Genomic DNA, 23708 nt, shown 5'->3' on the forward strand with positions numbered 1-23708 from the left:
GAACATGCATTAAATGCACTTTATGTTTATTTGATTTATTTTCTATTAATACAATATATTCTAACATTTCGTAACAAAAATACATATATTTTATGCCCCGCACATTATGAATTTGCAATTTTAACAACAAATAATATTACAAATGTCAAGTAACGAAAATGGGAAATATAAACTGAAAACTGAAAGTGTAAATATAATTAAAAATATCAAGCCTTTAACAATTGATGGCTTGTAAGGCGTCTTGCGGGATGCATTAACAATTGTATCATTATTATATATTCGCTTTGACCCGTCGACTCACTGCTGGCCACAATAATTAATATTCAAGCCGATAGCATTTTCATAAAATCTGCCTTATTCTTTTGATTAACTTTTTGTTTCTTTTCTGGGCGTGGCAATAAACGTTGAAGCCATTTTCGTTTTGCATTTTCCCTTGAACATTGGTAGCTAGTTTTGAACTTGTGTTTGCATAATTCATGTTTAACAACTGCAACTGGTATGTAATTATTTAATTAGTTTGTAACAGTATGCGTGTGTGTAATGAGTACAACATTATTATTAATTTATTATTATTATTATTATTATTATTATTATTATTATTATTATTATTATTATTATTATTATTATTATTATTATTATTATTATTATTATTATTATTATTATTATTATTATTATTATTATTATTATTATTATTATTATTATTATTATTATTATTATTATTATTATTATTATTATTATTATTATTATTATTACTATTTTATCATCACTCATTAAATATTTAAAATGGCTCTAACACATATTGTAATTGAAATTTAAGGGATTAATACATGGCTTGTTTAAGAATTCAATTTAGATAAAGTCCGATAAATAGTTATACATAGTTATATATTCCTATATAGTTCAGAGTTCACAAAGACTTGCCTATTACTGTATAAAAATCGTTCAGTTTTGAATGTTAATTTTTTTAGTGCTTTCAATGTAGATGAGGTATGTGAGATTGCTAGAAGCCAGAAATCGGTGCTTGATGCAAAAGTTTGTCTTAAAATTTCAAAGTGTGTATACGGGTATTATAATTGGTATATATGTAAATATCCATTTATTTATTAATTTACGTATTCATAACTTACGTGTGTTGTATAATATGTGTATAATTAATTTCTGTGTTTCGTTTTCTATTCAGAGTTAGATGTGTATATTGCTTGAGAGTTATAGAGTTTATTATAGTGTAATTGCAACAAGTAAAATTAGTAGCTAAAGTAATTAGTTTGAGCCTGATTCATGCTTCCTTACAATGAATGCTTTTTTGTATGGAATCGCATTATGAGCTTAGGGCTTATCTATTTCACTTTTATCCACAGCCGAAGAGCTGTAGGTTGAGCTGAAGCCGCCCTTGTACTGATACTGACCCAATAGAGGACTGGGGAGAATGCTGCCTGAGCCTGGAGAAGGCTTCGATATTAATGGTTCTCGCAATGTGAATGACATCATTGGATTGTAAACACCCGTTGAATATGAGTGCACTTGGGTGCTTGAGCTGAGACTGGATGTGGACACCGCAGAGGTGGGTGTGGGTTCGCTGAGGCGACTGCTAAATGAACTGCTGAAATTATAGGGCACAAATGCTGATAATGTGCCTTCATTTGAAGTGGATACGAAGGTTGAGGCAGTCGTAGATGCGGTTGAACTAAAGGTAAAACTGGAGGATGAAGCGGTGGTCTGACCGAAAGCATTTGAAAATGAATGTGCTGTACATGTGCTTGGGATGGAAATGGGTTCACGGTCGCCGGACGATACTAGAGGGGTGAGATATGAGTGGCTACTGCTGCCCGCATAGCTACGGGACATGGTGCTCAGTGAGCAGTTTGTCGTTGTGACTAAATCGATCATAGCGTTACAACTGTACTTATCGACGGTTAGCGGGGTGTCGGCTAAATTTGTATAGCTCTTTGTCGTTGCGGAGGGTGAGATGACTGGGGATCGGCTGGGTGGACGTGACAGTGTTTGCTTCTCAATTTTCCTCTCGGTCAGAAAACGATCATAAAATGTTGAAGTGACTGTGGTGTGTCGAATCTCTAGCTTGGTCGGTTGATACACCGGCGTATTGGAGCGCATGGAATGGTTCAGATCATGGGGCTGGGGCTGTCGATAGGGCGAGATGGGTCTAGACGCAATTGTAGTTGTGTTGTTGCTGTGGCTGGTGCTGTTGTTGTTGTATCGTGTGCCTGCTGATGTTCTGGACTCGTAGGGAGAACTCAATGGCGATCTGCTGGCCGAACGTCTGTCATCAGCGTACTTGGCGCAAGTTTCTTCTAGTTGTCTATCTACTTTATGAAACTTAGTTAAACTATTGCAGCTACTTAGTTCGCTACGATTATCGACAAAATAATTTGGCAACATATTATCACGTCTTACCCTACTACTCTCTCGCTCCTCTTGCTCCTCCGCTTCCCTGCCACGACGCGGCGACAGCTCCCTGCTTATGTCACGATGCGAACGATAATGTGGGGGACTTGCCCCCCGAAGCGGGCTGATTCCCATTTGTACCGACTCTACGGATCCAGCCGATCGATGCTCCGAGCTGATTCGTATAGAAGGAGTATAGTCACTACATCGCTGTTGACCACGACCTCGTCCCCGACTATCGCTTTGGCTGTGCGTCAAATCCTCCGCGGAACTCTTTTTGCTGGCAAAGTGAAGCGAATCGGTGAATAGAGAGTCAATGTACCGTTGGCACTTTTCTTTCTGATAGGGTTTTTCCTCGCACAGACTGTCAATGGATTTGATGCTGTTCTTGATAGAGCTTAGCCGTTCATTGATGTTATCTCCCGTACGCAGAGGTACTCCCGTGTGTGTTCCTGTTCGAGTGATGGGCGACGTTTCCTTCAAATGCATGTTGTGTAATGATTAATACTGAAAATTATTGAATTATTGAACTCGCACTCACCCTCATTAAGCGACTTCCTAGTGCATCAACCCCTTCAGAACTTGAAGCTCTAACTGGGGTGCGGCTAGCTGATTTCTCATCTGCTGGATGATCTGCAAAAGTCTTCTTAACAATGCGTTGCAAAATTTTAGTATTCTCTTCAACACAATATAAAACATCAAATGTGATGCCCACCATTCTGTCATTGGATGGACTTGGTCGACATTTGGAACGCCTATTCTCCTCGTAGTAATCCTCGTCTTCATCGCGGAAACGAATGACTTTTGGGCTTGTAGGTCGATAATAGGTTGTCTCTTCTCCCCGTCGGTAGTCATCATGTTCATCCCGTCTTAATGCTGACTTAGGCGTTGTTAGCGTTTGGCGCTTAGGGCTTTGCTCACGCGATTTAGAAGCTTTGAATTCCTCGTAAGATAACGAGGGCGATACCACGTCCTTGAGTTTTTGATTAAATTCTTTATAGACTTTTTGGGTTTTGAAATCAAAGCGTTGCTCCTCTTCAAGGGCTCGAATGCGTTCATCCAGTTCGGCTGCCGTGGGTGGCACTGGCTTGCTTGGTGACGACACTAAACGCTCCAGACTATGAACCGGCGTTTTGGGTCGTTGTTCATCTAAGATTTTCTTTCGTTTGATGTCGTCGATTGTTGGTGATCGGGATCGCGATTTAAGACGTCCTGGTGATTTTAATTTTTCATCCAGAAGCCTTATACGATGTTCCAGTTCACCGGTCGTAGGTATTTCGCTATCATCAGGACTCGGATCAAGCAGCATTTCTAATGGATGAATAGGTGGCTTTTTATTGGTTTGGCGCTTGGACAGATTATCCTTCGACTTTGAGCGTACCAAGTCAAGTACTCGGTACTTATACTCCAAGTCATCTGAGATGGGGACATCATCGTGATGCACTTGCTGGCGTGCTGGTGATGTATAAGGGCTTTTCTCATTTTTGTTTAGCACTTTTTCAGTATGTCGCGATGGGGAAACCAATGGAGACTTTGCTTTCCGCGAAGGCGAAACATACGGAGACCTTGCTTTACGGGAAGGCGAAATATGTGGTGATTTTGTAGCCACTTTACGTACCGGAGAAGTATAAGGTGATTTTTTGGTTTCTTTTCGCGAGGGACTACGAGAGGATTCAACAGCTCCAGAAGGTTCTTCTGGTAAGTCTTCGTCGATATCTAGACCCTTCCCTTCACAAAGTTCAATGTACTTATTGAGGTCTTTCTCATGCGAAAGTGAGTATTGCAGTTTTATCTTCCGTTCAATTTCAACTAATCTTTGCTCTACATCAATTTTCTCGACGTCCTCGAGAAGTTTAATCTGACGTTCCAGTGAGCGAAATCGAGCTTCAAGCTCTTTGGTCGATGGCAGATAAACAGTTTTACGTTTCAGATGATGCTTCACAGGATTTGGACCCCAGTCATAGGTTGTCTGCTCCGCAATTGATTGTTGTTGCTTATTCTCACCAGTGTCTCTTAGCTCTGTGTCTGCTTCTGGTTCGCTGCTGGTAAAGTCGGTTATTTCTTTAGTCAGATCGGAAATGGCTTGGGCTTGATCCATTTGCTCAGCTGAGGGCTTGCTCTCAGCTCGAACCAGCTTACCATCTTTAGATTTAACAAGATTGCGGTCGTTGAGTTGTTTTTCCAGTGCTTGAAATAGCCCTTCTAGTTCCTCTGTGTTTGCTCTGGTTAAGCGACGAACTTTTAATGCTTTGGGCTCATTATCCATTAGAAGAACTACAGTTTTATTATTCGTGTCCACACCTTCAATGTTAGTAGCATCTATAACATGGCTTACATTATTTTCTTCACAAGCACTTGGTTCATCATCGATTATGTCCGATTTCTCAACTACTTCGTCTCCTCGAGCTGGAGGCGTCAAGACTTCCTCTTTTTTCGGTAAGGACGATGTGTTTTCATTCTTATCAATTTCACGATTCACTACCTTTTCATCTTTTATATTAGTTTTGTCCAAGTCCGATTCTTTGCATCGGCTCTGCGCTTTCTCTTCATTCTGTAAAGTTTTAGATTCTTTCATAGTCTCAGGCTCAGTACTGTCTGCCGATGGTTTTTGAAACTCCTTCAATTTATCTGATTCGTCAGGCTTAACATTGTGATTATGACAATCTTGCTCTGGTCTTAGCTTGGCAACCGCCTCCAACTTCTCGACTTTGTTAGATTTGCAGCTATGATTGTCACTCAAATTTTCCATCTTCTTTTCTGACTCTACTTCTTTCTCTAATTTCTCGTCCTCATCGGATTTAACGTTATGATTGTGACTCTCCTTTTCCAACTTTTTAGTTGCATCTGTAAGCTGCTCAATTGGTTTTGAAAAGGGTTTGCCATCTTCTGTTGCTAAATCACATTCTATAAGTATTGTTTCATTTCTGGCACGTTCCTCCACCAATTGCAGTTCCAGTTGCTCTAATCGTCGCTTCAGGTCTTCAGTAGTTGACTCTGGCTCTGACTCTGACATAGGCCTCTTGAGCTCGCCCTCCTTGTTGACCAACATTTTGATGTTGATGCTAATATTAATAGGTTTGTCTGAATCCTCCATTTCACTAAAGTTTTGGGTATAGCGCACCAGCTCCTTACCCGTTTCGGTGTCAGTGCCAAGGTGACACAATGGCGAATGAATATTGTCGCTATGCGCATGTAGCTGCTCCTTGGCTTGTTCTTTTTCCCGCATGGCATCCAATAGCTTAAGACTGTTTTCACTTAACTGCTTTTCTAATGCAAGAACGCGCTGTTCCAAATGTGCCTCTGCTTGGCGCGAAGTGCTCGGCTTTTCATCATCATCGTGGTCATGAGCATTAAGTCTGACTGTCCTCGATGCAACTTCGGAATCACTTGCACAGCGCTGCTTGTAGAATTTCTTGTACAATTTCCGCTCAAGGAATTGTAAACGATTTTCCAAATCGGCTCTCGATGGCAAATCGGAGAAACGACGAACCATTCTCTGTGTTTGCCACGGTTCGTAATTTCCCGATCTGTAGTAAGCGGTGTTTGCAGGTGCTTCCGATGTCTCATCGCCCATTGGCGTGGGTCGCTGTTGTAGTTGCAGTTGCATTTGTCGTTGTTGCTGTAAGTGCTTGCGCTGCGGATTTATTTCGCTGGGCTTCAGGTTATCTTCCCCCGGTGACTGGCCCTGCATTCTCCTTTGCAGCTCCTCAATGAGGGCCCGCTGCTGATGATGACCCGGATCGATGTGAATTTTATGATCCCCTGTTGGAGGCGGAGGAGCTTCAGGTATATGTGCCTCGATAGCTACATCAACATGCTGAGGAGACATCTTAATGGTCTTAGCGGACTCGGATATTTCATTTTTACTTGTGTCAAGCTTTTCATTTTCAACTTTATCCTGGCAATGCAAGGCATCGTATCGACTTTCCAAATCCTCTGTTGACGGAGGTTCCTTTTTGATTGGTCGCTGCTCCTCAGCTGTATCCCCCATTTCTGCTATTATTTCATGTTCGATACGCTCCAAGGCTGCAATCACAGTTTCATTTTGCGTCGGCAAATGATTTTTACTACTCATACGTCTTTTAAGTGTTTCGTATCGTTTCTCTAGATCCTCCATTGAGGGTGGCTCTGAGGCTCGCCGCTTGCTCAATTCCTTTCGTTGTGATTGGTCGCAGTGCGTTGGTTTTGACTTTGTGTCTGTGTCTGAGTTCGTAGTATTTTCAATTGCTTTGGGCAGCTCTTCGCTTTCCAAAATCTTTAGCCCTCTTGTGTATGTCCGTTTTATTTGCTTCTAATTCAACAATTTCTTTGTTTTCTTTACTTATATTTGATGATGATTTCATCGTCTTGAAAGCCTTTTCTTCCTTTTCAAAAGCAGAATCTACTTTACTTTTTTGTATGCCTGTTTTCCTTTCTCCTTCAGACTTTGGACTGTTACCTTTCTCGTTATCATTTGGTTCGACATTGCTAATACTAATTTGTTTTTCTAGGGCTTTAAAACGTTTTTCCAACTCTTCTGTAGAGGGTGGGGCTTTACGCCTTTCCAGATCGAACTCTTGACTATCTTCAGGTGTCTCAGGTGTTTTCATCTTATCACTTCCAAGTTTTTTTTGACTTGACACTATTCCCTCTAAATCTTTTGTGGACTCTTTATTATCTCCTGAATTTTTGGCAGCATTAATGACACCCGGACTGGCTACCTTATTTGTTTGCTCATTGCCTTTATCTATCTCATCATCAGGAGGCTCTTTTTTAGATTTTGCTGGATTATTGGTTTGTATGCTAATTTTTCGCTCCAGCGCATTAAATCGATCTTCAAGCTCTGCCGTTGATGGCAGCTTCTTAAGACGTGTTTGTTTTATTTCCGATTGACTCTCATTATCATTTGTGCCAGAACTTTTATCACTAATTTTATTCACAGGTTGTGTAGTAGCATCTGATCTATGCAGATTGCCCGTCTTTTCGGAACCATTCGATTTCACTGGGGAACTGTCATTACGCTGCTCCTGGTTACACGTTAGATCTACTGGTACTTTAGCATTCGCATCGTTGGAGCTCATTTGCTTCGATAAAGCATTAAACCGTAGTTCAAGATCAGCTGTTGAGGGAATTCTTTCTGGTTTTTCAAAGCATTCCATATCAATCTTCTGTTTTTCTGAACTGATCTGCTTTTCTAGTGATTTGTAACGCTCTTCCAGGGCTGCGGTAGTCGGTATATGTTTGGGGGCTTCTGCTTGATCATTATAACGTTTCGTCTGATCCTGACTGAGACATCGCTCTAGTGCCAAAAAACGTTCCTCTAGCTCTATGGTCGTGGATCTAGTCAGAGTTTTGCGTCTCGGATCTCTGCGTTTGCGGCTGGTATTATTAAGAGTCGTAGGCAATTGCTGTGGTGGTGGCGTTGGTGATGGAGTTGGTGGTGGTGTGGCGATCTGTGATGCTATCGTCATGCTTAACGCCTCTTTGTAGTCATCCTTATTCTCGCCTGGAATGTTATCATCACGAATCAGCGCGAAGACGTTCAACCTATCTATAGAAAGTTCTTCTCTCTGTATTTTTCCCATATGCACCTCACTTTCGGATTTAAAATGTGACGTCTTTTCCTCATTACATGGAGGCTCTTCGCACTCACAATCATCTGACTCTTTTGCTCTTAAGGAATAAGACAGTTCTAGCCTTTTGGGACGTTCTACGGTATTCACTCGTTCAAAATACTGATTGGTAACGCCATCATCGTTAACATCGAATCGCGTGAAGGAGTTACCTACTGCCCTCAAATCCGTTTCAGGAGCTTCTTCATGCGTACCCAGTGGCTTGATACATTCTGTTTCCGACTTAGATGTTTCATTGACCGGCTTGAGCATGGGCAGGGGACTAATGCATGTCGTGCTTAGATAATTGGCGATATCCGGCAACGGCGATAGCTGGCTAGTGCTAGTTATGCCCACAGAGGAATCTTTAATCTCCAAGTGTAGTGGTTCCATTTTAGTGTATGCCAGATCACCAACAGCCTGCGTCCATTCGTTATCATGAGAATATCCAAATCTATCACATTCCGTAGCACTATCTTCTTCGTCGACCTTGGAGGCTGGCTCCTTTTCGTCTCCACTATCTGTACCCATTAGCATGAAAGGGATTTCTGCAGTACTGGGTGCCCAGGACTTGGGGCGTTTGCGCTCAAGGATGGAATCTTGAGAGTTTGATAGTCTTGTCATCGGCGGCTTCGGACTTAAATTTGCATTCAGATTAACCTTCGGCTTCTCTTTTAACTTGCGTGCCAGCTTAACCTTGCGTTTGGGACTCTGCTCTATTGACTTGGGATCATCATCGTCACACAGGCTGGTATCTGTACTGGAACCTTCTGTGCCGTCGGCCTGATGATCACCATCACTGTCCTCACTGTAAGAGGAGCTATCGCTCTTTCCCAATCGTGAGCGCAGCTTTTGTGACTTGCTGATATTTGCATCGCTTCCATCACGACGCATGGCCGCGCGATCGGCTTTGATTTCTTTCCACGTCAAACTATCTCGCCGCTGTCGAGTGGCATCTGTGTCCCGCCACAGCAAAGTCTCTCCACGTCGCAGGTGTCTTTCTACCGTCACAGAACTTTTGCCATGAAGGACGGCAGGCAGTGAAGGCTTTCGAGCCGGTGGTATGGCTCCCAAAGGTGCTCCGATACGTTTCCCCTTATTTGTAAGGATGGCTGGGCGACCTTGAAGTAATTGATTCACAACGACTGAAGCCGGGACATTGCTCGATGGCGTTTGTTTAGCTGCTGTGGCTGTGGAACAGGCGGTGGTCAGTATGACATGCGCCTGTTTTTGACGTTCGCGTAAACGATCATATTGCTTCTTGAGCAAGGAGATGTCCAATGCTAAACGATCCTTTTGATCCGTCTTTCCTGTTCCAGTAGCTCCCCCTCCAACGACGACTCCCACGGAACCACGTCTACCCCAGTTTAAGCCCCACATTGTGGCGACAGCCATACGGGACTCATCATCCGAGTGCGTATCGTCCTCATCAAAGTATAATCTGCAAAGACAATAAATCGCTATATTTTTTTGGGTTAAAAAAAATGTTTCATGCATACTGCAATCCCTGTTTGGATCCCAGCGGAGCAATATGGTATAGATGCTTATCCCTCAGCTGCTTGATATCAGTAATCGGCCCCAGTTGCACGACCTTCTCGATGAGACCATTAGAGTCAATGAGATGTCCGTTGAGCAGTTCATTTGAAAACGAACCCATCTTTCCATAAAACTCGTCTGCAGTGCGTGCATTTAAAACTCGTCTGTAATATCGAAAAGTAGTGAGTAGAATTTATATTTAACAATTTAGATTATTATCTATATATAAATACTGTGTATATCTGTTTTAAGTATGCAATAACTATTATTCAACAAATTCATAATATTGTTGACTCAAATAAAATTGATTATTTGAAATATCCTTTTAATCGATTTGTTACACAAATGAAACCCGTTATTAATTAGATTTGTAGTGCTATTCTACACACTTAACCATCACATTTACAGGACAGGTATTTCGTAATCGAATACAAGCTTTTAACATTCACAAATTGCATTTGACGAAATGAAAGTGTCAGAAAGCTACAGTCGAGTGTGTTCGACTGTGCGACACTCGCTGCCCATTATCATTAAAAGCAAAACAGTACTGTATTATTCTACAAATATTCCAAATTAATAATTTGAAAATACTAAAATATTTCAAAGGCCTTAATAGGTACATATATCGATAAACTAATACATTTTTTCGAATTATTTCGATTTGCGGGGCGGAAGTAGGCATGGTAAAAATTTAAAGCAAACTTAATCTGATGCATCCTCCTTCTACCTTATGGGTGGCGGATATAAAAAGTTTAGGTAAATGGCAGCAGCCTTGCGACCGTCTTGACCCAAATTTCGCCTGCATGGTACTTCAAAAGAGACGACGAAGCTTTCACCCCTGAATTACATATATAGTATAAAGAATATACGTAGGCTTATTTGTATGTATTTTACAACTACTCACTCTTCGAGGAGACTCCAGAGAACGAGGGCCGTACGCAATAGTACGTCGCTGCCCTCAATGAGCACTAAATCCCATACGCGAAGAACACAGGACATGGGCAGGCAGGTGCAAAACATGGTGAGGAACCACTGCATAGTAAATACATTAGTGAGTGGTGGCTCATAGGCATTCTCCACGGGACCCTGCAGTCGTTGCAGATGCTTAGCCAAGCGAGGCAGTTTCGTTTGCATCAGCTCACGAAAGACACTCATGTCTGCCTGTAGGCCACCCATAGAACCATAGAAATAGCCCGTCGGCAGCACACCCTCGACCAAATAGATCATGACCTTCATTGACTCTTCTTCTTCCTTGTCCATGACCTGGAGTATAAGTGCACCTAACATGTTGAAGCCCTGTAAGTTAATGTTTAACATAAGTCGGAAACATAAATTCCAGTCTGATTCAGGAAACACACCTGGCAATAGCCCACTTCAGGATTATAGCGAGCATAGCCGAGTAGAATTCGCTTGAGCTTTGCTTGATTAATGGAGCCGGCAGGTCCCGTGCACAAATTAGACCCTGTACGATGCAGATCCTAACAGAAAACAGGGAGAAAAAGGATATGTTTTACAACGCATTGCCTTCTCACAGTAACTAAGTGAGTTAGCTTACCTTGACGATCTGAATGCCTAGTTCTTCGTCATCCTCCCGCCATTCCTCGCAGAAACACTTCTCCCGCTGCTGCGTCCAGTCCACGTTCTTGGACCTTAGATACTTGTCTGCCAGCGACAGCCACAGCTGTGGGGCACAGTGTTAGTAATCTAAATGAAATTATCGCTCCCTGCAACTCTTCTGATTTACTACAATACCTTTCGTCGGAATTCTGGCGGAGTACCGCCGGGCAATCGTGCCACCAATTTCATGGCATGCAGCCATTGATTATAATCCGAAACATCATCATCTGCTGCGGCATCAGCGGTGTCAACAGAGGAGGAGCTTATCATATTGTTGTTGTTGCGACCAAGCTCTTTCCTCAGGGTGCCGCTGGTCTGAAGGTTGTTGTTGTTGCTAATGTTGATGCTGATGTCCGTGGTGGCTGTGGGGGCGTTGGTGGCGTTGGTGCCGCTAGTGGCGATGATGGTGCTGCCACTCGTCGTGCTAGTGCTATTGGTGCAAGAAGTTACACTGACTTTCGGTGGCGGTGGTGAGAGACTGAAGCGCATTTTAGGCTGGGCATCGTCTGCAAAAGTTGGGAAGCAAATTGAAATATTAAAGTAGATCGAATTCTGCATCAAATAGTCATTAGTGTATTGTAAATTGTGCGTATTAAAATGTGGACAGTCGTATATAGAATAAGTGTTTTATTTTTTTGGGGAACTTCCATCTTGACTCGACTTACAATATCCGTGCAGTATGCAAACTTTACCCAAGTTAATTTATATTTAAATGTAACGATTAATAAAGTTAGATTTAGTTCGTTTTTAAGCAGGACGCACAAAAGAGAAGAAGAAAATAAGAATATATATCATATATATATATATATAGAAAGAGAATATAAGTATACATATGTAGTAAACACTTGATCAATTTAATTGTTTCGCCTTAGGGCAATGAAAAGGAAATGCTAATAATGAGCTACAACGAGTGCTTCAAAGGATACCGAATAGAGAACGAAAACATGCAGCTTGGAGTTAAACATTGTGCTACATTGCAATGAACGTTGCTACAACGTTAGTCGCCAAAGTGCTTAAGACACTTTGGCCAGGGTGGCATGTAACGGTGACATGGTGGCATGAACACATGTGGCATGGCAGCATGGAAGCATGATGGAGCTGTTGTTGACTTTTGACGGGCTGTATGTGAAATTGACCATGAGATTTCTTAGTATATCAGTTGGGGCAGATCAAGCACAGCGTCTAGGGGAAGAGCAAGCTGGCGAGTTATCTGTTGATGCTTAAACATGACCTTCGAGGCGTACACTTAACATATCCTCGTTGTTCATCAGCTTCGGTATACACATAGTATTTTATGTATTTATAGTAGATGTATGCGTCACATAATACTACGTTGACATTCTGAAATTAAAACTAAATTCACTTCAGAGTTGCTCTTATCTGCGTCGTGGTGCGCATAAATCTTTACTTCTTAGACTTTCCTCTTTGTTGGTGCTTGTTTATATTCCATACAGACTTACACATTTAAGTATGTATGTGTATACCGACACAACAAGCAGTATGAGAAGGGAAATTTTACTGTTCTTTGCATTAATGGAGCTAAATATTTACGCTTAAATTAGATAGACAAAATATGAGCAGTTGTCATTTCATTTGAAGAACCCATATTCGTTGTCTTCTAACCTATACCCGAAAATATTGTGGCCCTCACCTTATGGCTGATAATTAATTGGAAGCCGCCTATGTTAAAGATGCATATTGTTTGCATTAAATAATTTTTCTTTTTCGAAACGTGATCCGAATTCGAAATCCGTAGTATAAGGATGAATATGGAAATAATATTATATATCGAACATATGATTTAAATACATTATTTTTATGCTTTTCTAAATACATAATAAAATAAATTTGCTGGTGTGAAAGTAAATAAACAAGAAGTGCAAAAAGAATTAATCGAAGTGTGCTCAATGAGGAGGCAAAGCGAATGTTCACCGGATATTTGTCAGTCCTAAAATGGAGTCTTGGGGACACCCTTAAAGCTGTGTGTTTCAAGCGATACCATACACATACACTCAAAATATATATGGAGAGACTGATGCATGTCAGAACCCACGACTTAGTTATTCTGCGTTCCGCCTGAGATTGCCAAAATGAATGCGAAAAAAAACACACAAAATCATTAAATATGATGGCCAGAAAACAACTGGGAAATTGCTAATGAATTACTAATTGCATAAACACATATGTATGTTAGGGTCCTCAAACGCTAAGATACTCAATTTAATCAGAGCCCATAAAACATGTGTATATTCATTTGTATACCCAATAGGCTAGCTATAATTATGTGCAGTTGTAATGCGACTGGAGAGATAAATATAAATATGATAACATCTTTTTGTTGTTGCGAAGCGAAGTAATTTTTATTTTACAATGAGTGTCAAGATTAATAATATGAATATATACTGTGTATGTATATGAATGAGAATGCATGGCGAGGCTACTCCACGTATTTCGAATGAACTTCATTGCTTGTCATTGTCTCTGTACTCAACTAATGGACTTGGTATGTGTATGTACATGATGGAATAGCTCAGACTAAACACTTGTGCTGCAAGCAAAAAAAAAGGAAGAGCATCACAAGAATGGCAGCCACCAAAAGCATCACGTAGAAGTCCAGAACAAACTCGAATCCTTTAGGACTTTGCGTGAGCCTGTGGGAGTGTGTATATGTTTGTGTCTCAGCGTAATTTTATCTATAGCAATGCTATTTAAGGATATTTTTTCGTTTCTCTTACTTCGACTACTTCGTACACAAGGAAATCCGTTGATACTCTTGTGCCAATGAACCAGCACGTTCTATATAATTGGCATCAATTGAAGTTGTCTTTAAGGTAAAGATGTTGCTTAAGTCAAAGTCTATTGATGCGAACTATTTGCCTTGTTATGCATTTCGAATGGAACACTATTCTTCGGTTTAAAAATGTAATGATACATTTGAATTTTAATTTCGGTGTTTACAATATAAATAATTTCTTCTTTTTTAGTACTAAATATATATTTATAAAGTTCAGTGAACAAATTAAGTCCGTTAAGTAACTCTGATGGGGCAGCCGCGAAGTGAGGTAAGTTCGATTAAAGTCGCCCCATGGCAGAATATTAATCATTTCCAAATATTATCAAGTCTTTTTTGTAAATTGCTTAAAGCCAATCAATTTACGCACAGTTGCGACCTGTCAATTTCAATAAGCTTCACATTCAAGTTAAGCTTCGTCCTTAAATTAAAGGAAAGGTACAAGTACGAGTATATACTATATGTAGTGTACAGAAACCTCGACGCACAGCTGTGCGTTTTGTATATAAAAATACGAGAAAATGAAGAAAATCATTGGTTTTTATTGTTTGGGAGTGCAAGTAGACATAAAAGAAAGGAACAGCGTTTCGAACAGCAAATGAAAATAAGCAACGTTGCTTTGGATTCTGACTGAAAATTTTATTAAATTAGTTTATCTAGATTCTTGGAATTTATTAGACCATATTCTTAGATCATTTTTATTTTAGAAATACCTTATTATATATGGGAGGGTCAAATGAATCAAGTCTAAAATCACTAACATCTCTGTTTCTGTGTGTGTGTGAGTGTGTGTGTGTGTGTGTGTGTGTGTGTGTGTGTGTGTGTTTTTTTTTTTTTTTTTTTTTTTAAAACAAGGACGTTGACGCACCGCGGTACGTACAAGTGGCCCCTGCGAAACCAGGACTATGCCTGTTTAAACTCCTGTCTACTTCTCCGCCGGAACGACCGTTAAGTATTACTTCGGCGGAGAGTATGGCCTTATCGCCCGTCTTCATTTCTCCGGATCTTTCTTCCCGCCGTAGCTCCTTCATGACTACGTTCGCCATTTCATCTGCAGCCTCCCAGTTGTCCATGTTTGCCAGCATGTGGTATACCAAATTCGATGGCGTCACCGGTTCCCCATACTTCCGTTCCACTCTTCACGCTCTGTTCTGAATCTCGGACAGTTAAAAAACACGTGCTCAGCGTCTTCCGGGTACCCTATCCCGCATCTGGGACAGAGTGGGTCTGCCTCATGCCCAAAAACGGAAGAGGTAGTCTTTAAAACAGCCGTGTCCGCTCAGAAGTTGCGTCAGGTAGTAGTTCACCTGTCCGTGTTTCCTGTTCACCCACTCACTCACTCCTGGGATGAGGGTACGCGTCCATGCGCCTTTGTTGGATGAACTCCACCTGCGCTGCCACTCGCTTAGGGAAATCTGCCTGTTCGCTGCTCTGCTTCCGCTGTGGGTGTTACTGTTCAGCACGAGTTCTCGGACGTGGATATCGAAGGGCATCAGCCCTGCCAGTACTTCGGCGGCTTGGCCCGACACAGTGCGAAACGCACTTGTGATTCTGAGCGCGCACGTCCTGTATACCGCTTGTATATCCCTTGTGTACGTCCTGCATTCGATTGCACCTACCCAGATTGATGCTGCGTATGTGGTTATCGAACGCACTACACCACTGATGAGTCTGCGGCGCAACTCCTTCGGACCTCTAGTATTTGGCATTATGCGGGCCAATGCAGAACATGCCACTGATGCCTTGTCGGCTGCTAGCTTCAGATGTACCTTGAAGGACAATCTGTGGTCGAGTATAAACCCCCAGGTACTTGATGTACGGTCGGGAAGTTATGACTGTACGACCTACCGTGAGGTTCGCGGTTTCCACGGTCTTCCTCGAGCTTATGAGTACCGCCTCCGTTTTGTGCTCTGCTAGGCTCAATCCTGCATTGGTTAGCCATTCTTGGGCTGTACAATTGCCCTGTTGGTGGCTATCTCCAGATCACGTAGGTGTTTGCCTACTGCCACGATCGCCACATCGTCCGCAAACCCGATCATTTTCACGCCTGGTGGAAGTCTCAGCCGTAGAATCCCATCGTACATGAGATTCCAGAGGGTCGGGCCGAGGACCGATCCCTGTGGGACTCCTCCTGTGACTTCGTACGTTTTCGTTCCTTCACTGGTTTGGTAGCGAAGAATTCTGCCATTTAGGTAGCTTCCTATTATGCCTGTCAGGTGTGGGTTTATGCTCAGGTTGTTCAGACTTTGCATAATCTTGGTCCCAGTTCGCTGAATTGAACGCATTCCTGACGTCTAGGGTTACTACCAGGCAGTACTCTTTTTCCCCCCACAGCCAGCGTTTGCCTTCTATGGCCTTTTTTGCCAGGTCCGTCACCTCCTGGATTGCGTGCCTTGTTGATCGGGCCTTCCGGAAGCCAAACTGCGACTCGGAGAGACCCCCAACTCTGTCAATCTCTGCATTGAGTCGCGTGCAGATTACTCTCTCGAGAGCCTTGCCTACCGAGTCGAGCAGACAAATGGGTCTGTACCCGGAAGGGTCTTCAGGTGGCTTGTTCCCTTTTGGTATTAGGACCAGGGTCCTGTCTCTTCCAGACATTAGGAAACACTCCTTCCAGCATGCATTTGCTAAAGGTGGAGGCAAAACATCTTGGTTGGATCTCGAGGGCCTTTCTAGCCACTGCACTCGGTATTCCGTCTGGGCCTGGAGCTTTCCCTGGCTTAATCAAACGTGCTGCCGACAGGACTTCATCCTCTGTCACTTGGGCGAACGTCGAATCGGTAGTCAACCCATATATCGATCTCGGCTGGCTCGGGAATAGGTGTGTTACTGTTTTCGCCAATAATTCTGGGCATGATGGGCAGGCTGGTCTGAACGCGTGGAGTTTTTTCATAGCCAGCTTGTAGGCTGAACCCCAGGGGTCGGCGTCGGCTTCGTCGCAAAGCTCTAGGAACAGCTTCCTCTTGCTGCTTTTAATTAGCGATTTCAGTACGCGCCTTTTTTTCCGCAGTGCCTGGTGATGGGCGTCTGCTCTGTGCGATCCAAGTGTAAGGGTCCTCTGGTACCTTCGTCGTGCCTGAAAGCAATCCTTGCGGGCCTTGGCGATATCCTGGTTCCACCAGTATACAGGTTGGTGCTTAGTACCTCGTCCTGCTTTACGCATTGATGCATCGCATGCCTGGGTTAGCCTGGACATGAGCTGCCTCGTGCTGTTTGCTGCCGAGCCGTTGACCTCCAGTCCATGGAGCATGGATTCGAAAATCTCTTTATCGAACGTTTCTGCTCTGTATCGGATTGGCCTGTTGGGTACCGAGGGGTAGGGGCGTCCGTGGATTTCGGTAACTATGGCTTGGTGGTCACTATGGGTGTATTCACTGCTAAGACTCCAGGAGGCTCTCGGGGCTAGTGAGCTACTCACAAAGGTCAGATCAATCACTGAACCTGCCGTTCCTCTACTGAATGTGTTTGCACCCCCCCGATTTAGGAGTACTACATCTAGTAGAGCAACAGAGTCCAGGACTGCCCTACCTCTTGAGTTGGTGCATGTGCTTCCCCATTCGGTCGCCCAAGCATTGAAGTCTCCAGCAATGATGCACGGGGTTTTACTTCTCGCATCGTTGACCAGCTTGTCGAGTATGCTGTTGTAGTCCGCCTGGCTGAGTGACGGGGCAAGATAGCAACTGTAGATGTACAGACCCTGTACCTTGGCACGGATAAAGCCGTTTTGGGCCATGACCTCGGTAGCTGGTGGGGCCTGCTGCCCACAACTCCAGACGGCTGCCTTACGCGATTTATCTCCAACCCAAGTGTTGGAGGATTTAATGCGATAGGGTTCGCTCAATATAGCCACGTCTGTCCTTGACTCTCTAACTTTTTGCGTAAGCAGGTCCTGTGCTGCCTCGCAGTGGTTCAGGTTCAGTTGATAGAACCGTGTCATCTTCCGCTTGTTTTGCTGAGCGCTTTTTTAAGGTATGGGCACCTACTGCTATTCGCCGAGTGGTCTACTGCCTTCTCTCCTTTCCTGCTGCAGAGTATACATTTTGGGGCATTGTTGCATAGCTTCGCCTTGTGGCCTGTTTCCCCACAGCTGAAGCATGTGTCCTTATACTCTACTGTTTCGGTGCACCTACCTGCAACGTGACCGAAGTCCATGCATTTAAAGCAGCGGACTAGCTGGACCCTCCTTCTTATGCGACAGATAACCCAACCTACTCGCACTTTGCCAGCTTCTACCATCTTATTGGCCGAATCGACTGGGAGTCTCAGCGTTGCTGTCTGCGTTCCTCCGTAGGCCTTCCGGAATGAGACGATGCAGGATTTTGTGATCCTCACCTCTCCGAACTGTGTTATCAGTGCCTCCAGAAGTTCCTCCTCTGATGTCACTTCATCTATGTCCTTCACCTCTATGACTGAGGACTCCGTCAGCGCTATCACCTCTACACTAGGGCCCAGGAAGTCTTGGACTGCCTCGTGTATACCCTTCGTGATTGGATCTCCTGACTTTTCGAGCTCGAAGAGAAGTTCACCCTTTGCTGTTTTCCGTATGCCTCTGACATGATTAGCAAGCTCCTTCAGCTTTGGCTCGGCTTTCACGGATCGCAGTATGTCAGCATACGATACGTCGTTGGACCCTCTCACTATTATCGCGTCCGGCTTAGCTGATTTGGTCCTTCTGGCCCGCTTTGGCACCTTCTTCCACTCCTTGCTCTTGTTGGTATCGACGCCTGGTTGGTGGGTTTGCGGCCTCTCTTGAGGAGCTGTCGCCGGTTTGGGTTTGTGAACCTGCCCTCTTGATTTTTTGGGTGTAGGCGGCGGTGACACCTGGTCGCCTCTCTCCTCTCTGGTTCTCTTGCCTTCTGCAGCCCTTGGCTCCGGAGATGTTTTTGCTGCCCTCTCTTCATCCACTGCCGCGTAAAGCTCCATGATATTATCGATAAGGTTCCTCATTGGTTGGTGGATTGTGCGTCTCCCTTCCAACATCTTGCTAAGAGCTCTTATCTTTTCTCCCAACACGTCGAAGCTTCGAGTACTATCGATAACGGCTCCTTGCGATTCCCCTCCTCTATTCTGTGGGGCCACCGAACACGTGGGTTCCTCTGTAGGATCTTTCGGCTTTGCCTTTGGTGATCTAATCGTCTTCTTACTGCCCTGGAAAGGATTAAATATGGGCTCCGAACTATATCCGCTCTCGCCATATTTCACTCTCCTGTGTAGGGCGCTTGTCATGTTATCTGCATCGGTGGCCAAGTTCGCCACCACCGAGGCATTGCGGTCATAGGATTTCGACGACCGGGGGCCCGCTTGCTCACCCCTCAAGATCGCCGGTACTGGGGATCCGACTCCCTGCACCGTAAGGTTGGTTCCTTTAGGACCTTCCATATTGATTATTATCTTCTGGGAATCACCCATAGCATTTGTTTAAGGTCTCACTGCCAGACCACGATCGCCTTCTCGCTTTTGCTGGCCCTTAAACGGGTGTTCAGAGGGCTACCCGGGCGTTACCCTGACCCTAGTGGTCGGCGGTAGCGAGCTACTTGTCGAGCTACGATTGGAATCGATCTGGCCCCTACCAAGTTAGAGGCAGTCAGAGTCTTTCCGCTGTGAGGCGCCAATCGGTCACGACCAACACCGTTTTTTGTTCACCCTTTAGTCGCCTCGTACGACAAGCGGGTATACTGTGGAGGAATTCTATTGCCCGCCATCCACACGGGTGTGTGTGTGTGTGTGTGCTGGAGCATGCGTATGTTCAAAACGTGGGCGTTTTATTTAAAATCTGCAATTGACAGACGCCGTCATGATGAAGTATCCAAAATAAGACCAAAATGCAACAAAAATTGCCAAGATTGAAATTTCTAATTAAATTGTGTATAGTATGTGTATAGTATATGTACTTATTATACGTGTTAAGTTGGTCGCGTCCAAAATAGAGAAAAGGTCTGACGGAGGCCAGGATTAAAGCTAAAACGAATAGCCAACATAATAATAGAAATAATGCAAATTTATGCCAGAAGACTAGGAGTATATCAGTCGCCTCTGAAGCTTGCTTGCCATATTTACAAATATATAAAAAATGCAAATGTTAATTACAATTACAAGCGACCCCAGATTAGAACTGTGTGCCTTATGCATGAACGATGGCTGGTTGCGCGTGTTTATAGATGTGTGCGAGTTTGGGTGCCACTGAGTATGAAGGAGACCTGTTTGGAATGAACGAACGAATTCGGATGAACGGGTTATGGGTTCAATATTTTTTGGCGTAAGCGTTAAATGAATTAGCATATAGAATTTCGTTATGAAATTTACCTTGTTGTTGGTAATTGTTTGTTTAGTACACACGTTATTATTGTTGTTGCAGTTTTAAGAGCAATTAGAGAAAGAGCGTTAGGAAGAAGAAGAGATAGATATATAAAAACAGAGACAGCAATAAATGCGGAATAATGAAAACATCAACTTTGATGACACACACAAAACGAAGCAAATGTTTAATACTTTGCTTTCCACTCGAATCCAGGCGCGCTAAAATTTGTTTGGGAACACGAGATATTAACAAGAATGTGTATGTATGTATGTATGTTGGTGGTGATATTGACTTGTTCTCTGCATAATATTTTAATGTATATTTATGTAAGTTTAGTTTATCTGTCGGCTCTTGAATAAGTTTGATGATCTTTGGTATATTTACCCATGTTAAGTAAACGTGCGCTGCTTGTTATGCTACGATTTCTGCGACTGCCTTTAGAAGCACCTCATTTAACTATGCGAGTACTAGTGGTAGTAGTTGTTGTTGTTGTAGTGGTTGGTGGATTCGGAATTGATTATTCGTTTTTGTTTTACATTTTTGCGTTGTTTGTATCAGCTAAATGTAGTAGTGGTAGTAGTTGTAGTTTTTGTTGATGTTATTTAACCTATTGCATTGTTTACACAAAATATATACAGAATATATACAGAAATACATAAGTATATGAGTTTACCATAAACATATTCTCTCCCTCCTCTCTCTCTCTCTCTTTCTCTTTGTCATTCTACGCATTTAAGATGCTGATGCTATATGAGTTATGTAACGAGTTTGCGACTATTGCTCGAGGCTAATGCAAAACACATATTTAAACAAACCCACATGCTCGCATATATTCTAGCACTACACGTATATAAAAATAGGCGCAAACAACAGCTTGATAAATGTCATTGTAGAATTTTTTGTGTTCGTTCTGTTCGTTATGTTTTGTTCCGTTCCATTCTTACTGCCAGCAAAACAGTATACGAAAATAACACAACATTGGGCGACATGGGCGACCCACAAAGAGCTGAACAGCTGAAACCTTGACAGCAGCTAGAGCTCAGCCAATGAGTAGTAGTAGTTTCATAGTTGGCTCATGGATTGGGATTAGGTAAGAAAGCGAGACTCGCATTTGCTTTGCGGATGTGTGACTTTTCACTGAGGTTCATCGATTCTTTAACTTGTCAGAATCTTGACCCACTTTTTTTTGTTGGCCAAGCCAAAAAAACGACAAGCACAACTGAGAGTGCAGAAATAAATACCAAATAGAAAAATATCAAAGACCTTGCACTAAAATTCGTTGTTGCAACTGTATGCAACTCTTTCGAGAGCTACAACAACATTCGAAATAAACTAAACCACTAAACCAACGAAGCCAAAAAAGTCTTGACTGAGAAGGTAAACAGAGAGCAGGCAAATATAATGCTTGTTTGGAATATCAAATTATTATGAAAACAGTTTAATTGTTATTTACTTGAAATCCTTGTCTGTTACAGTTACGCAACAACTGCAGAATATGAAAGACATTTTACAGTTAGCCTGAAACTTACTTAACTCGTGACTCTTTGTTAACTGAGCTAATCAACAATTTTTTATAGAATCATGTGTTCGAGTGCGTACGACGTGAGTCACAAGCAATCGAATGCGTGCCCTCTCATCTCTCTTGTGTCTGTATATGTACACATAGGCTACTCATATAGAGCCATGTGCCCGAGTATGGTCGTGTATGTGTGCGTATGGTCGACAACAACAAACATTGTCATCAATATAACAAAGATATTTTTAAATGCGCTACAGGAAATCGTCAACCAATACAGCTCGACCTTGACCGCAAAAATGTCAGCTATTCGAATTAATGTTGTAGGCGTTGCATACTTTTGGGCGCAGTAGTAAAACCTAGCAACAAATATGTAGCTGCAGTTGTATTATTTTTGCACTTGTATTGATCACATTTTCCTCTTCAGTTAAGTGGTACAATAATTTACACACATCGAAGAAAAACTACACGGATTTTATAGGTGCAATTAGCATTTGGCTGCATTACTTTTTAGAATTCATATACACATTTATGATATAAGAGAAAGCAAAGCTTGTGTTTGCACGTGTACGTGCTGAAGCCCGACCCCGTTGCTGTCGTCGACGTAACAGTGCGTTATATGGCCCGCGAATATCAAGGGTAATGTTGAGCAGCCACACAAAACAAGCCCACACAATGACGACGACGACGATGCGAACAACTGACAGGCGACTGAGGCAGCAGGCGCAGAGATATAAAACCATAGATAAATGTGGCAAATACTTGCGGAGGCCAAGCAGGAGCAGCGCCATCTACACGTGCAAGCATACTACCGAATACAACGATACATACACACTAAAAATGAGTGAGTGAGTGTCTGTGTATGTGTGCGTGTGTGAGTGTGTTTGCTTGTGTGAGTGTGCACGTCACGTCAGACAGTCTCAAAGCATCGGTCAGTGAGTTGTTTTCATGTTCACTCGCCTGGCATTGTGTCGTCATCCACCCCCAGCGTGGATACTCACTACAGCACTCCTCTACACACCCACACTGATGCGTAGGTTTACCTGCTCACTAAAGCACGCACACACACTAGCACACTCACGCATGCACATAGAGAAACGAACACACACACAGAGAGAGGTGGCAGGCAGGCAGTCCATTCAATAAACTGAGCGAGCTCACACACATACATGCACGTTCCGTGAACTGAATTTCCTTCAGTTTTCAGCTTTCAGCTTTCTGTTTTCCGCACTAACGACGCACACAGTTGAGAGTTCCGCACTTAACTGATTTGCTCTGCGGCACATTTTGCTCTGTGAACCCGGAGACCCAAAGCTGCAATGCCAGCAGTACGTCATGCGCACAATCGTACTGTGTCAGCTGATTACACTGCACCAAAAGCATTGTACTTACTTGTCTTCACAACGAACAGAGCAGTGACAAATTCACACAGTACTTCTTGATGTCGTCGCTGTCGATCTCTTGCAATAAGCACACGCTCCAGCATATAACCCATCGTCAATATCTCGACTTTCAGCATGGCAGACACATCGATCAGCTGTCGTATATTGAGTGTTTCCAGAACCCTTCGATTTCCCGTCAAGCCGCTAGCCATCCTACAAAGCGATACCTTTCCACACGATCTTGTGGTGCCAGTCCTCTGATCGCGACAATGTCGAAGACGTCTCGCCTGCTGCTCCTGTTTGCCGTAAATGGCGCACAACAATGTAGTGAGCATGGCTTTGGTCGCACTGTGGCAGCAGTTGTGTTTATTCTTATCAACTTCTTATGGTAATTGGAAAGCTCACCTCATTTCGAAGCCTTGATAATATTGCGCTCTGTTTGTACTGTTAGTTGATACAACAGTTCTTTGTAGGTTTTCTTTAATTTGTTAACATTTTATGGAAAAACTTAAACTGAATTAGATTAGCATAATAAATATAGACACGCTTGCTCCAAGTAGATTCAATTTCCAAG

At 43.0% G+C, this 23708-nt stretch overlaps 1 protein-coding gene across 1 annotated transcript; it reads right to left on the reverse strand.

The window, feature by feature from the left end:
* Window positions 1–396: 396 nt before the first annotated feature.
* LOC117574673 (uncharacterized) lies at window positions 397–23649 on the reverse strand. The gene is given in 11 exon segments (XM_034258580.2): window positions 397–2880; window positions 2945–3049; window positions 3119–6683; window positions 6685–9435; window positions 9494–9694; window positions 10435–10826; window positions 10889–11008; window positions 11086–11211; window positions 11283–11653; window positions 23145–23482; window positions 23540–23649. Coding segments are annotated over 11 exon segments (9528 nt in total). The 5' UTR covers window positions 23545–23649; the 3' UTR covers window positions 397–1326.
* Between the last annotated feature and the right edge of the window lie 59 nt (window positions 23650–23708).

The sequence above is a fragment of the Drosophila albomicans genome, chromosome 2R, assembly GCF_009650485.2.
Source record: "Drosophila albomicans strain 15112-1751.03 chromosome 2R, ASM965048v2, whole genome shotgun sequence".
In the NCBI taxonomy this organism is placed as follows: Eukaryota; Metazoa; Arthropoda; class Insecta; order Diptera; family Drosophilidae; genus Drosophila; species Drosophila albomicans.